Source organism: Tupaia chinensis, unplaced genomic scaffold (assembly GCF_000334495.1).
Source record: "Tupaia chinensis unplaced genomic scaffold, TupChi_1.0 Scaffold139072_1, whole genome shotgun sequence".
Lineage (NCBI taxonomy): Eukaryota > Metazoa > Chordata > Mammalia > Scandentia > Tupaiidae > Tupaia > Tupaia belangeri.
In genome coordinates this window covers 1,549,195-1,565,347 of record NW_006198962.1, presented here as the reverse complement: position 1 = coordinate 1,565,347, position 16,153 = coordinate 1,549,195, and the positions used below count along the sequence as shown (strand labels likewise).

The 16,153-nt window shown below is 35.2% G+C and overlaps 1 protein-coding gene across 1 annotated transcript in view; it reads right to left on the bottom strand.

The window, feature by feature from the left end:
* Nucleotides 1-593: 593 nt before the first annotated feature.
* The window catches only part of ZPBP (zona pellucida binding protein), a 90,240-nt gene continuing 74,680 nt past the window's right edge, over nucleotides 594-16,153 (bottom strand). The window contains exons 9-10 of the mRNA XM_027765628.1: nucleotides 2,642-2,758; nucleotides 594-664 (exon numbers count right to left, since the gene is read on the bottom strand). Of these exons, the coding sequence (XP_027621429.1) occupies nucleotides 594-664; nucleotides 2,642-2,758 (188 nt within the window). The remainder of the gene's footprint in view (nucleotides 665-2,641; nucleotides 2,759-16,153) is intronic.

Here is a 16,153-nt window from a genome sequence, read left to right as displayed (position 1 = left end):
GCCTAAGTAGGAACCAAAATGGAATTTCTTTCTTTGGCAATTAATGACATTTATGAAAAGCCTCCAGTTAAGTGTCATACCTCATTTTGAAGGCCTAGGGGTTTTGACAGTGGGAACAGATAAGTATGTCCACTTTCACCACTTCTGCTTAAGATTTTGTGAACATTCTAGTCATATTTAAAAAGAAATAGAAAGAACCAAAGAGTATACAGATTTTAGGTAAAAATATAAAATTATCTTTACTTCTATGTGACATGATTAGGTAAAATTAAGCTACGAGAACCAAAACTGAGTTTAGCAAGGCCTCAAGATCCAAGAGTCCATATGTCTAGAAGAAAGCAGACAAAAAAGTACTCATAAGTTCAGGGTAACAAAGATTTCTCAGATGGATGCAATATCCTAGCATCATTAAAAAAAATGAGAAACTAGGCTGTATCAAAATTAAAACTTCTGATACTTGAAATATACTATTAAAAAAAAGAAAGAAGAACACAAAAAGATTTTTTTCCCAAAAGGTGTAAATAAATATTTAAGTCAACACTAAGAAAAAAAAATAACCTGAGAGGAAAAGATATGTAAAATCACATTACATCTTAGTAAAGGTGATTAAAAAATACTTTCCCACAAATAAAGCTCCAGGCCCAGATAGCTTCATTGGAAAGTTCTACAAAACAATTAAAAGAAAAAAAAACTGTTACTAAAGACTATTTTTTTTTTCAGAACACAGAAAAGACATCCCAACTTGTTTTTATTAAGGCTGGGATAATCATGACTCACCAAAAGTGAAAAAAGAATTATAACGACATATATAATAAAATATTAGAAAGCCTTAGAATATTAGGAAACTAAATCTGGCAACACATAAAGACAAAGTGGGGTCTGTCAAAAAATTATAAATGCATATTTGATGACTGCAGTAAGCTATTTAGCCCCAGCTAGGTGCTACTTTATAGTACGTTCATTCTACTCACTGAGGTTTATGCCTAAAGTCAGACTTGTGTTCATGGATGTGTATATATCAGCTGCGCTTACTAATGGAAATTTTTAGATTAATTAAGTTCATTAGCAAATCAATAAAATGAGGGGAAGAGGCATAGAAAGCAATCATGGATACCAGGGAGAGTGTGGGAGGAGGGTGGGACCCAGCAGAGGGTGAGAGATAGGGAATCAAGGATGACAAAAAAAAAGAAAGGAAGAAAAAAGAAAGTAAAATATACAGGAAACAAGAAATTGAAAATTTCTGTTGATGATAACATGTATCTTGATGTGCTTGATTGAGCCAATATACAGTGTATTCTGAATGAGAAATCTCATTTTGTATGCTATAATGATCTATAGTGAATGAATAAAATTTTAAAAATGAAAAAAAAAAAAAGAGAAAAATCCAGGGTTCATGTCCCAAGCCTTCTTGTACACACTGGGTCCATTACCCGGGCTCTCTGAGATTGAGGGTGTCTCTCTCCTTCTTCCTCCCTCTCATGGAAGAAATAAAACAAACTTAAAAAAAATTATAAGGTTCTTTAAGTATTTTATAGATCAAATAATTTACTACTTTCTTCCAATAAATAGAGGAAAGCATTTAAAATCCAACTCTCAACTACAATAAAATACTTGAATAAAATAAGTAGGAATTTCATAGTCTGTTAAAGAATATCTCAAAACAATTCTAGGCAAGCTGCAGTGGGATGGTGGTGGCATGCCCCTCTGCAATGTTGAAAGCCATATGGAAGATGGAGGTTCTTGTGTCAGTTTGGACATGCCGAGTACACATGTGTACACAGAACCATGATCCTTGATGCTGGGAAACGGGCGAGAGCATCATCAGGTGAGACCCTGATGAAGGTACCTGTCTTTCTCTATCTTTCTTTCTGTTTCTCTTTTATGAAATTCAAAAAAAAAAATAAAGTTAACATGATACTTCAAGGTGAAATATGGAATATTTCTTTTTTTTTTTTTTTGAGAAGTTTTTGCTATAGGGTACTTGGCAAAGAGATAGAGAGACAGAAAGCAAGAAATCAACCCCTAGTGGGGATGACCATGCAACAATCCCTTCTCCTCCATTGCAAAAATCTCTGAATTAAAAAAATTCAATTTAAAATAAGATAAAAACTGTAAAGGTGTCACTAACAATTTAAAAATATTGATTAAAAAAATACAAAGAAACTCTAAAGAAATAAAAATACACCATGTTTACAGAAGACTTACTAGAAACAGATATCAACCAGCTGATTTTACTATCTATATGGAAGTGCAAAGAACTTTTTGGCAGACTGTATTTCCAAAGGTGGCAAACTCACACATATGGCTTATCCCATACATACCTGCATTGTGTCCTTATTGATCTTTCTGAGTATAGCAGAACTGATGCTAGGTGACTTCTGAGGCTAGGTCATAAAAACATCATGACTTTCCCCTATTTACTTAGGACATAAACTTTGGCTCTCATCTGCCATGCTGTAAAGTAACAATGCCTAGTGCTCACACAGGACTGCGAACAGAACATGTTCCCATGAGTCAGTCTTGAAAACCCCAAGAGAAGCAGGTTCATAGTGAACTAGTTAACATACAGAGAAAAGTCTTATCTCAATATTGGGTAATAGTTAATCTAGACTGACATTAGTCCAACCTAAAAATAGTTTACTCTTTATGATGAAGTGTATACACACATAGGAGACAGAGAACAAGCAGTACTCTCCACAGGATTTGGTTATACCACAAGTCCCTTCCTCCATTCTCCAGTCTGCCAGGATCCAGGAACCTGAAACACAGACAGCATATGGCTCCCAGCTCCTACCATCCGGCACACTTAAGGCTGTGCTACACAGGTTGAACTCAGCCTCAAAATCTGAAAAGCAAGACAAGAAATGTTGGAACTGTTTCTAAGCAATTTAACGGTGTATTAATTCCACTCCTGGGTATCTACCCAAAATATAGGAATGGACTAAGTCAGAAAAACACTTGCACATCCATGTTTACTGTGGCATTATTCACAACTGCTAAGACATGGAACTAACACAAAGAGATAAATGAACTGTGGCACATATACACTATGGAATATTATTCAGCCATGAATAAAAAGAAATCCTAGCATTTGAGTGGACAAACTTGGAAGATTTACTGCTAAATGAAGTAAGCCAGAGAGAGGGATTGTACATACCCACTTAATATATACTGAATGTGTGCACTCTATGGCAAAAATTGAAAGATGGGAAGATATAAAGCATGGAGAGCAATTGTGGACACCAGAGATAGTGTGGAAGGGAGGTGAGAAAGGCAGAGGGTGAGATGGAGGGAACCAAAGGGAAAAAAAGAAAGAAGTAAAATAGTTAAGAAATACAAAATAGAAATTCATCTAGGGTATGGTAATATCTCTGATTGGGCCAGTATTCAGTGTATTCTGGATTGCAAAATTCATTTTGTATGCTATAATGATAAACAGTGAATAAATGTAAAATAAAAAATAATAGAAAGAACCATGAAGAAAACTCCAACAAGATTCATTAGATTCATATTTCTCAAAAACAGTGATAAAGAGAAAATCTTAAAAGAAATCTCAGACAAAAAGAGGAATAAGGATGACAGAATTCCTACTAGAAACAACTGAAGTGAACAACAAACTGTCAAGCTAAAATTCTATCTCTACTAAATGAAAATCACTCAAAAGTGAAGATAAAAAAGGCTTTTTCATACATTAAGACAATAACATATTCCTAAAAGGTAGAGCCAAAACAGAAGAAATAGTAAGTATCCTAAGTCCTTTAGTTCACAGGAAAATGAATATAGACGGAAATGGGTCTGCACAAAAGAAGGAAGACTACTGGAAGTGGTAGTAATACAAGTAAATATGTATTTCAGTACTATTTCCACCCCAAAAGAAGGTCACTGAGTAAGAAAAATAGTAACAGGAACCAGCAGTTGGTATAATGGCTATGTCGCTGGATTCCCAGTAGTCGACTGCGGTTCAAGTCCCAGCCCAAGTGGCTTAAACTCACGTCAGGTGCATGTGTGTGTACCCAAGATCCCTAAAGGAGAATGGAGGAGAAGGGATTGTGGTGTGGCCATCCCCCCTAGAGGGTGATTTCTTGCTTTCTGTGTCTCTGTCTCTCTCTCTCTTTCTGGAGAGCACATGAACCCTATAGCAAAAACCTCTCCAAAAAAAAAAAAGAAAGAAAGAAATATAGTAACATAGTAACAATGCAATGTGGGATTTGGGGCATAAAATGGATTTCTATAATAGCACTAAGGTCAGGAGCATAGACATGGAAATATACTGTTTTAAAATACGTTTTTGTGAAGATGTACATTACTCGAAGGCAGACTGTGATACAGTAATGGTGTATATTATAAACTTACAGTAACCACCACAATAAAATGCAAAGACAGATAAATGGAATCATATATGACCCTGTCTGATAAACCATAACGCTACACCAGCAATATGAAAATGAGAAAAAGTAGATTTCAGAGGAAAACATGTTCCAAGGAATCAAGAAGTTTATGTCATCATGATAAGGGAGTGTATTTAACCAGACAGATACAGTAATCTTAACCAATTCTGTACCTAATAACAGAATCTCAAAATACATGATGCAGACACTGATAAAACAGAAAAAATAAATAGTTTCATAATTTTAGTCAGAAAGGTAAAAAGTCCTCTTTAAATTGACAAAACAAGTAGGCAGAAAGTCAGTAAGGATACAGATTTAAATAACAATCAAACTGACTTAATTGATATTTATAGGACTCCTTCCTCTCCCTATCCTCCATCTCCTTCTTTACCTCTCTTTGCCCTCCTCATTTCTTTCTCACCCCCTACTCTCTCACTCTCCTTCCCCAAGAACAAAATCAAAATCCAAAAAACAAAATTTCAACACAACAAACAAAATGAAAGGCATGTCCTGGTTATTCCTTGTTTCTTACAGTAAAATGTGAAAGGAAACATAAAATGAGAGAGAAATAGCACTAGATAATTTGGAAGCTTCTGTGGAGATTTCAAAGGACTAAAAATTAAAAAAAAAAAATTCTGAAAAGCAGAATAGACTGACGGTGTAGCTGCAGAAAGTAGGTTCATGACTCAAAGACCACCTCAATCATCCAAGCAGCAGCCCAGAAGATAGAGATATGATTCTGCAGGGAAATCTGTGGAGAACCCTCGTGTTTAATAGTGTGGAATTTAAGACATATGCAAGAAACCCGCAAGTTTTTTCAAGAATGCTCTATCAGCAGAAACAATGCTAACTGGGAACAAAGGACAAATAGAAAAAATAAAATGAAATAAGGCCATTGGCTTTCCAAAATTCTACAGGCAGGAAATGGGCTAATACATTACTGGTTGCAAATACATGTTATCCATCAGAAATAAGAAGAATGGCTCTGATGGAGAAGCAACAGGGCCAGGAGCTGACCAGGGCAGAACCAGAGAGGCAGGGTTCATAACAGAGACTCTATGAGCCCAGAGGGCAAAGCCTCTGCAGTTCCAGAGAGCCATAAAGACTTGTTTTCAGACCTTAAAATCTAAAGGATTTTTCCCCACTAGATTTCAAAATTGCTTATGACTACCGACCACTTTCTTTCTTCTAATTTTTCCTTTTTGTAATAAAAAATACTCATCTTGTATCTGTCCCATTATTTTATTTTGGAGCCAGATAACTTATTTTCTAAGATCAAATCTCCACAAATAGAAAACAGCTTTTCCCCAACCAAGATGCATCATATCTAGTATCCCAGCCATACAGGATTTAGTGATCTAGATGATGATAATTTGGAACCTTTTATTTTTAGAGAGATTTTTGCTATAGGGCACTTGGCGAAGAGATAGAGAGACAGAAAGGAAGAAATCAACCCCTAGTGGGGACGACCATGCAACAATCCCTTCTCCTCCATTCTCCTCTCAGGATTTTGGGCATGTATGCACATGTGCTCAGTGTGAATTTTTAGCTGCTTGGTCCAAGACTCGAACCACGGTCACCTATGCAGGAGTCCAGTGATGTAATCATTACACTATCTGCTTGTCCCAATTTGGAACTTTTTGAGCTGATGATATTTAAATTAGATAAGACTTTGGACTTAAGGTTGAAGTCACAATGAGATGAGACTTCTGGGGGTGTTGGCAAGGTATGAACATATTTTGCAAGTGGAATGGAAAAGAATTTTTGAAAGCCAAAAGGCCTAACGGAGTGGATTGAAAAGTGTCCCTCAAAAAGATAGGTGCAAGTCCTAACCTCGGTGACTGTGTGACTAAATATACCACAATATACTTAACTACAAGTATGAAAATGATAAAATAATAGCATATTTCTTCTTATGGTAACAGATTCATTTAGAATTGAATAAAATAGACATTAAAAATTCCCCAAATATTGAGAATTATACACTACACTTGTATATAACTTATAAGACAAAAAGGACTCAAAAGGAAATTAGATAATATTCCAAACTCAATAATATGTCTGAACTCTAGGCTAGAAACCATATATTTAGGGACCAGCAGTTGGCGTAATGGCTATGTCGCTGGATTCCCATGTAGTAGCCTGCGGTTCAAGACCCAGAACTGGTGGCTTAAATTCTATATATATATATTTAAAATATTTCTCTGCAATCTAAAAAGACAAATTAAAAGAAAGGTATACTATGTTCAAAAATTGTAAAAATAACATTAGATATCAATATCAATTCATCAAAACTGATCTACATATTCGAACTTACTCAGATCAAAATCCTCATGTTTCTGTAAAAATTATGAGCTGCTAGAGCCAGTAGGTGGTACGGTGGTTAAGGATACTGGACTCCCACAAGACCGAACGCAGGTGGAGTCCCGGACCTGGTGACTTGCTTTCTCACTGCCCACCCCCCCTTCTCTCACATGCTCTGTCCCTCTCTGGTCAAATTAAAAAGAAATAAATAAAGTTAATAATTCTTTTTAAAAATTATGAGCTTACTCCAAAATGGATATGAAAATGCAGCTCCCTAGAACAACAAAAACAAATTGAAAGATCTACATCAAGAAATATCAAGACACATCTTATGTAGTTGATCAAATGTTAATTAAACTATGATCTTAACCTGGATTTCTCACCCATTACTGGGTCAGTAAAAACTGGTTCAAGCACACTAAAAAACTGTAGCAATAACTACTAAACTAGTATAATATTCCATCCTTTGATTAAACATCCCTATCGATATATACTGAAGAAAAATGTCTCCCAAAACAGCAACGCTTCTTGTAATTACACTAACAATAACACTACTGGCTATTATTAGTTAATAGTAATTTATTAATAATTACTTTTGATTATAGATAGAATATAATCAAGAATAGAAAGGATAAATTTACTCCAGTCAATAACACAGCATACATCATTAAAAATAATATGTATAGATATATATTTAATTTCCTAGACGGTGAGTACACTCACCAGAGACAGAGGGCGGAGGGGAGCAAGCAAGTAGCAGCCCCTCATGGGGGATGGTCACTCTGCCATCACTTCTCTATTTCTTTTCTTGGGATTTTGAGCTTGTATGCATACATGCCTAGTGTATTTTTATTTATTTTTAAAATTTAATCACTGTGTGTCATCATAGCATACCAAATTAATTTTCCCATCATGAACCCACTGCATATTGGTTCAGTCAAAAACATTACCATATACATTATAAACAACAGACTTCTTTCCCATTTTGGGTTCCTTAAATATTTTGCTTCTTTCTTTTTCCCCTTGATTCCCTCCCTCTCACCCTCCCCCATTTCCCACATTCTTCCCCCACTGTTTCCAGTATCATCATTGCTCTCTCTATGCTTCTGTACCTTCCAATCATTCGGTCTCTGCCACGGAGTGCCGACATTCAGCATATATTGAGTGGGGACATAAAATGCCTCTCTTTCATCATCTGGCTTGCTTCACTTAGCAGTAAGTAGTCCATATTAATCCACTTTTTATCAAATGCTAGGGATTTCTTGTGTGTGTGTTGTTTTTGTTTGTTTGTTTGTTCTGTTTCGTTTTATGGCTGAGTAGTATTCCATAGAGTAAATGCCCCACATTTTTTTAATCCTTTTATCTGTTCATGGACATTTGGGTTGGTTCCATGTCTTAGCAGTTGTGAATAATGCTGCAATAAGCATGAAAGTACAAGTGTTTTTCTGACAGAATGCTTTCCTATCCTTTCAGTAGATACCTAGGAGTGGAAATGCTGGATCATATGGTAGTTCTATTTGTAGGTCTTTGAGGAACCTCCATATTGTTCTTTACAGTGGCTGCACTAATTTACATTCCCACCAACAGTGTAGGAGAGTTCCCTTTTCACCACAGCCTAGCCAGTATTTATCATTCTTTATTATTTTTTTAAATCTTAGTCATTCTGACTGGGGTTAGGTGGTATTTCATTGTAGTTTTGATTTGCATCTCCCTTATGATAAGAGATGTTTGATCATGTCTTTCATATGTTTTTTGGCCATTCATATGTCTTCTTTAGACAGTTGTCTTTTTAGCTCATTAGGCTGATCTTTTTTTTCAGGTAAGCTATTTGAGTTTCCTGTATATCCTGGTTAACAGTCCCTTATGTGAGGCATAGCAAATATATTCTTCCAAATATATTCTTCAATTATTGTTCCTTTTACTGTGCAGAAGCTTTGTAAACTGATGTAATCTCATTTGTCTATTTTGGGGATTATTGCCTATACTTAGGTGGTCTTTTTCAGTAAGTCTTTGCCAACTCCTCTGTCTCTAAAAGATTCCCCTCCGTTTTCCATCAGTAGTTTCATAGTTTGAGGTCTTAGGTTTCATTCATTCTGAGTTGACTTTTGTAAATGGTGAGAGATAGTGGTCCAGTTTCATCTTTCTGCAGGGGCTTACCCAGTTTTTCCAGCACTACTAGCTAAACAGGTTTACTTTTCCCCACTAGATTGACTTGTGTCCTTTGTGAAAAATCAGTTGACTTGGAACCAGCACATGGTGTAATGGTTACATCACTGGATTCCCACATGGTTGACTGCAGTTCGAGTCCTGGACCTGGCAACTGCAAACTCACAGTGGGTGTATAGGCATGCATGAAGGCCAAAATCCTCAGAGGAGACTAGAGGAGAAGGGATTGTGGCATGGCTATCCCCCAAAGGGGTGATTTCTTGCTTTCTGTCACTCCGCCTCTCTCTGGCAAGTACCTGTGCCCTATAGCAAAAATCTCTCTTTAAAAAATTTTTAAAAATTGGGGACCAGCAGTTGGCGCAATGGCTATGTTGCTGGACTCCCCATGTAGCCAACCACAGTTCGAGTCCTGGACCCAGTGGTTTAAATTCATACTGGGCACGTGCGCATGCATGTCCAAGATCCTGAGAGGAGAATGGAGAACAAGGGATTGCAGTGTGGCCATCCCCACTGGGGGATGATTTCTCGCTTTCTGTCTCGCTCTCTCTCACTATCTTTCTGGCGAGCGCCCATGCACTATAGCAAAAACCTCTCCCCCCCCAAAAAAAAAAAAAATTGTACTTTTTGGGGTTTTCTTCTGGGTTCTCTATTTTATTCCATTAGACTATATGCCTATTTTTTGTGTCAGTATCATGCTGTTTCGATTATCACAGCTTTGTAATATATTGTGGGGTCAGGGAGTGAGATGCCTCATACTCCACTCTTCTTGCACAGAATGGCTTTGGCAATAGAAGGTCTTTTATGATTCCAGACAGATTCTATGATTTTTTTTTTCTAAATTTATGAAGAATGCTCTGGTAATTGATTGGGACTGAATTAAATATGTAGATTAATTTGAGGATTGACATTCTAATTATAATAATTCTTCCAATCAAGGACCATGGGATGTTCTTCCACTTTTTTGTGTCTTTTTTTTTTTTTTTAATTTTCATAGTTTTCCTTGTAGAGGTCTTTCACTTCCTTGCTTAGGTTTATTCCTATGTATCTTATACTTTTTTGCTTACTGTAAATGTGATTGCTTTTGTCAGTTCTTCAGTTCTACTTCATTCTGCTCATTGTTGGTGTATAAATATGCTATAGATTTTTTTGTATGTTGATTTTGTATCCTGCCACTTTATTGTATTCATTTATCAATTCCAGGAGTATTTTTCATGGATTCTTTTGGGTTTTCTATTTATATAATCATGTCATCTGCAAATAGAGATAATTTTACTTCTTCTTTCCCTGTTGGAATGCTTTTTATTTTATTCTCATCTGATTGCATTGGCTTGGACTTCTGGTACTATATTGAAAAGGAGTGGAGAAAGCAGGTGGCCTTGTCTTTTTTCTTCTTTCCCTATCTGAATGCCTTTCATTTCAGTCTCTTGTCTGATTGCATTAGCTAGGACTTCCAGTACTATATTGAAAAGAAGTAGAGAATGTGGACAGCCTTGTCTTGTTCCAGTTTTCAGCTTTTCCCCATTCAGTATGATGTTGGCTATGAATTTTTCATACATGGCTTTTGTTCTGTTGAGAAATGTCCCTTCTCTGCCGATTTTGCTGAGAATGTTAAACATAAAGAATGCTGTATTTTATCAAATGCTTTTTCTGCATTGATTGCTAAGATCTTATGTTTTTTTATTTTTCTTTCTGTTAATATGGTTGTATAATCTTTCCGGTTTTGTGTATGTTGAATACCCTTTCATCCCTGGAATAAAGCCTACCTGGTCATGGTGTACAATCTGTTTTATGTGTCACTGGATTTGATTTGCTAGTATCTTGTTAAGGATTTTTGTATCTATATTCATCAGAGACACTCGCCTGTAGTTTTCCTTTTTTGTTATGTCCTTGTCTGTTTTGGGGATGACTGTGATGGAGGCTTCACAAAATGAATTTGGAAGGGTTCCTTCCTTTTGAATCTTTAGCAATGGTTTTGAGTATAATGGGTTTAGCTCTTCTTTGAAAGTTTTAAGCTACTGGGCCTCAGACTGAAACTGCGTAGTTGGCCAGTGCCTTAACCTAATGCCACCAACTGGCCAGAAAAAAAGAATATACTTATTGCCGCATTAAACTGTAATGATTAATCTCATAGAAATAGTGATGAGTGAAAAAGCTAGTTTTGAAAGACCATATAATAATGTAACTTTTTCTAAATTAAGTTCAAGAATATGCAAATTAGGGGCTGGCAGGTGGCACAGTAATTAAGGTGCTGGACTTCCCATATGGCCAACAGTGGTTCAAGTCCTGGACCTAGCAGCTTGTTTTCTCACTTTTCCTTTCTCTCTCTCTGTATCTCTCTGGCGAAATTAAAAAATAAATAATAACAACAAATAAAATTAAATGAATTTATAAAAAGAATAGGCAAATTCATCTATGGTGGCAGATGTTGCATTATTAGTTACTCATGGATTAGAGATTTTCACTGTAAAGGAAAAACTTCCATAATACTGGTAATTTTCTCATATTGATGTGAAACTGAGATTAATTATATAGCTGCATAAATATATACATATATGCATACACACATATACAATATATAATACAATAAGCATAATAATATATTATACATAATATATACCTAAATATTCATGGGGTTGTCTAGACAGGTACCCCTAAGAAGGTCTGCCTGAAATAGTCCACCCCAGTCAGCTAGCTAGGATTAAAAGTACACTCACTCATGCCTGGCAAACTCAGGGAGCTTTTAGGAAGTGAACCCAGAACTTTTCTCATGTAGATTCAGCTGCATTACCACTGTACCATTACCTAGCCCTGTAGTTGAATATTATGACTATGCTTATAACTTAAAATGAATTTTAGATAAAATCAATGATTTACAAAAACAAAAAAACACAAAAAAGAAAACCTTAAGATATCATAAACAATAAAAAGATAACTTTTTCCTTTAAATTAATCTTCCTATGAAGAAAATCTAGCACAGACAGCTTCACTAGCATATTCTACAGAAACCTGAAGTATAAAATTCATTTCAATTCATTCAAGAAAAAACAAATTTATTTAAGGTGGCTGGTAAATTCCTGTGAATTTGTCATTTGTTTTTATACTTTTTGGCTCTAGAATTTCTGGTGAATGCCTTTGTCTGATTTCTGTCTTTTCATTGTTATTCTTCAGACATTATTTTCTTAGTTAATTTGGTCTTTGTTTGAACATATTTAAGATATGTGTTCAGGGACCAGCAGGTAGCATAGTGGTTAAGGCGCTAGACTCCCACATGGCCAATCATGATTTGAATCCCAGACCTGAAAGCTTGAAAATCACAATGGGTGTGTGCATGCATACCCAAAATCCCAGCAGGAGAATGGAGGAGAAATGACTGAAGTATGGTCATCCCCCTCCTAGGGGGTGATTTCTCACTTTCTCTCTGTCTCTCTATCTGTCTCCAGCAAGCACACAAGCCCTATGGCAAAAATCTTTAAAAAAAAAAAAGTTCACTCTACTATTACAAGAAGTGCTAAAGGGAGTCTTTCAGGTTGAAATTATGCTAGACAGTAACATGAAGGTAGATAAGGATAGAAATATCTCTAAAAAAGGTAAACATATGAGAAAGTAAAAATAACAGTCTGATCAAAATATTGGTCTCTTACAGCACTCTTTCATTTTTACAGTATATAAAAAATGTATAAAGTATATACCTAAGTTATAGTACACGCAATGTTAAAGATATAATTTGCAACAGCAATACTTTACAGCAAGGGGGTCAGAATGATAGAGGCAATGTTTTTATGTGTGAATAAACGTAAACTGGTATCACTTCAAATTTTAGATTGTTATAAAATTAAGATGTTATATGTCATTCCCATGGTAATCACATAGAAAACAGTTTTACAATATATATAAAGGAAGTGAGAAGTAAGATTTTAAAAATCACTACAAGAAATCAACTAAAGTAAAGGAAACTAGCAATAGAAAAATTAATTAAAAAGTTACAGAAATATAAAAACAAATAGCAAATTGAGAGAAGCCCTTTTTTATCAGTAACAATTTTAAGTGTAAATGAATTAATCTTTCCAATCGATAGATATATTGGTAGAACAGACTAAAACAAAAAGCCACAATCCAACTATCTGCTTCCTCTAAGATTTCAGACACAGATAGACTGGAAGGAAAGGATGGGAAAAGATATTCCACACAAATAGCAACTGAAAGAGAGCTGGAGTGGTTTTACTATTTGGCTGTTGGGAAGGTCATGACACATTTCTGCACAGGACAAGATGCCATGACTTTCCCAATGGACTAACAATATCAGACAAAATAGACTTTCAGATAAACACTGGTAAACAGAGCAAGAAAAAATTACATATTGAAAAGCAGGACAATTCAGTTCAAGAAGCGGATATAAAATAGCAAATATAAATATATATGCACCAAACAACAGAGCCCCAAAATATATGAAGTAAACACTGACAGAACAGGAGGATGGAAAATGTTACAGTATTAGTTAAAAGATTTCATTACCTTACTATCAATAACAGGTAAACCACTGAAGAAAAGATGGGTAATAAAACAGGGTTTAGGAAACACTATAAATCTAAGGTATAGAAAGGTTAAGATATAGGACCCTCTACTGCCACAGGCAAACATTCATTTTTATCAAGTGCATATGAAACATTCTCCAGGATAAATAATTATATTCATAAATGTAAGTTTAAATAAATTCTAAAATACTGAAATAATACAAAATATCTTTTACAATCACAACAGAACATAAAAAATCAGTGATAGCAGAGACAGTGGGAGGAAAATGGACAATGTGAGATTTTGAAGAAATGGGAATAAAACGTAGAATGGTGAATAGACAAGATTAGATATATTAAGTTTCAGAGAAATACTAGAAAATACAGAAGTAGCAAAAACTGCAAATTTATAAAAATTTGACAACCTGTATTTTAAACAGTTCAACCAGAAATAATAATCTGATATTATTTGGCTGGTCTCTGGTTGTGGTATCTTTATAATATAACATTATGAGTAATTTATAACTTGGAACTTTAAGGTCTTTTTAAAAGTTTTCTCTTAAAAAATTACGTATTTATTTATCTATACATTTTTTGTGATTTTCAAGCTACTAGGTTTAGGACTAAACTACAGTGGGCCATGTGCAATCCAGCACCTTAACCACCACACTACCCGCTGGCCCCATTAAGTTTTCTTCTGTAACTATCAAAGGATGTGGGGACCCCACCGGGGCGAGGCCATGCCACAGCACTTTATCCTTCATTTTTCTGTCCTGTCAGAATTTGTACATGCATGTACATGCCCACAGTGTTTTTCAAGCCACCAATGTGGGGATTTAAACCACGATTGGCCATGTGGAATTCAGCTTTCCTTAACCTCTAGGCTATGGGGTCAGCTCTAAACCCTAAAGCCTTTTCTTTTCCCAGTGTCATAATGATTGACAAAAAGATGTTTATAATAAACAGTGCTAAATGTGAGATTACAGTTTTTCTTTTACAGTGAAAATTAATTTAAAATACTGAAAAATCAGAAATAATGTATTTACATAGATAGAAATGTTAAGTCTCCATTAATGTATATGGAAACATCTTTGCCTTCTAGAAATAAAAAGTGAATGAGTAAAGGAAGATAACCAAAGAAAAAGAACAAATCCACAGTTTACTTAACCTACTGCTGAGAAAGTAAATGCATTTTCCTTACATAATAAACATGCCTGTCTTGATCTTGGTTGAGCACAAACATCATATGTTTTCATTCTGGAAGTAATTCATTTTATACGTTACATATTTTCAGTTTCTATTTAGTATTCCACTTCACACTCAAATGACATTTAAGTTCATTTAATATTCTAATTTTGTTTTGTACCAAGAATTATTTTGGATCTATTTTTAAAGAATTATTATCATTATTATTATTATTATTATTATTATTATTATTATTATTATTTTGGAGTGGTTTTTGCTACAGGATGCATGAGCTCACCAGAGAATCAGAGAAAGACAGAGAGACAGAAAGCAAGAAATCACCCCCCAGGGATAATTGCCAGGGGGGATGGCCATGCTGCAATCCCCTCTCCTCCATTCTCCTCTCAGGATCTTGGGCATGCATGCACACACATGTGCCCAGCGTTGAGTTTAAGCCACTGGGTCCAGGACTCAAACCGTGGTTGACCACATGAGAGTCCAGCAACATAGCCATTATGCTAACAGCTGGTCCCAAGAATTATTTTATTTAACTTTCTTTCTTTTTTTAATTTTAATTTGACGAGAGAGAGACAGAGAGAGAGAGAGAGAGGGAAAGTGAGAAAGCAAGCCACCAGGTCTGAGACTCAAACTGCAATCAGTCATGTGGGAGTCCAGGGCCCTTAACCATCACACAACCTGCTGATCCTATGGATATTTTTAATACTTTGAGATTTTAATTTTTTGAGTGGTACAATACTCTTTTAAACTAGAGTAATATTCTTCCACAATATAAAGAAAAAAGTACTGTATATTATGAAAGTCTGAATATCACATATTTGAAGAGTTCTAGTCACAAAGGAAGCTCAGTCTTGCTTAACAGTTGACAGAGGTGATAATACCACAAAAGTAATTCAAAATTAAAATACTGACCATAGAATGGCACAAAATGAAACTCAGCAAATTGCTAGTTAATAAGTCTATTAAACAATGATAATAAGCCCATAAACAAACTTCTTTACTCAATGATTACTGCTACCACGTTACATTTTGACTCTTCCTTTTACCTTTCCAGGTCTTTCATGAGTCCTAACTCTTAGTAACTCCCTAGCCCCATCAGGCAAAAGTCCCCCAAGAAACTTGATGCTGATTCATGGTTTTGCTGTGAAAGTACCTAACCTGTCATCCTTCAAGGTAACTACTTCAATTTCCAAAATACTGAGAAAGCCTTATCTTAATTACATTAATTCTTTGTGATCTATCCTATGTCTAGCTTGGCTTTCTTTATTTAACCTTTTTTTTTTCTTTCTGTTTCCTGAAGTTAGTGGTCTCTAGTTTCCTGTTTCATGGATGTATTTCCTATATATCTTAACTCTGTGGACAGAGACTATATCTGTGAGAACAAAAGGGTATTTCAGAGGCAGAACTTATTTCTTAGATTTATATATAAATTTTCTTGTATGAGGATTGGCTGGCAGAAAAAAAATAATTAATGAATTTAATCAAACAGTACAACACATAATACACAGAATGTTGCAATTATATGATGAATTTAGAGAACCTGACAATTGGATTATTACCCAAAAGTTTATAAATTAAAAA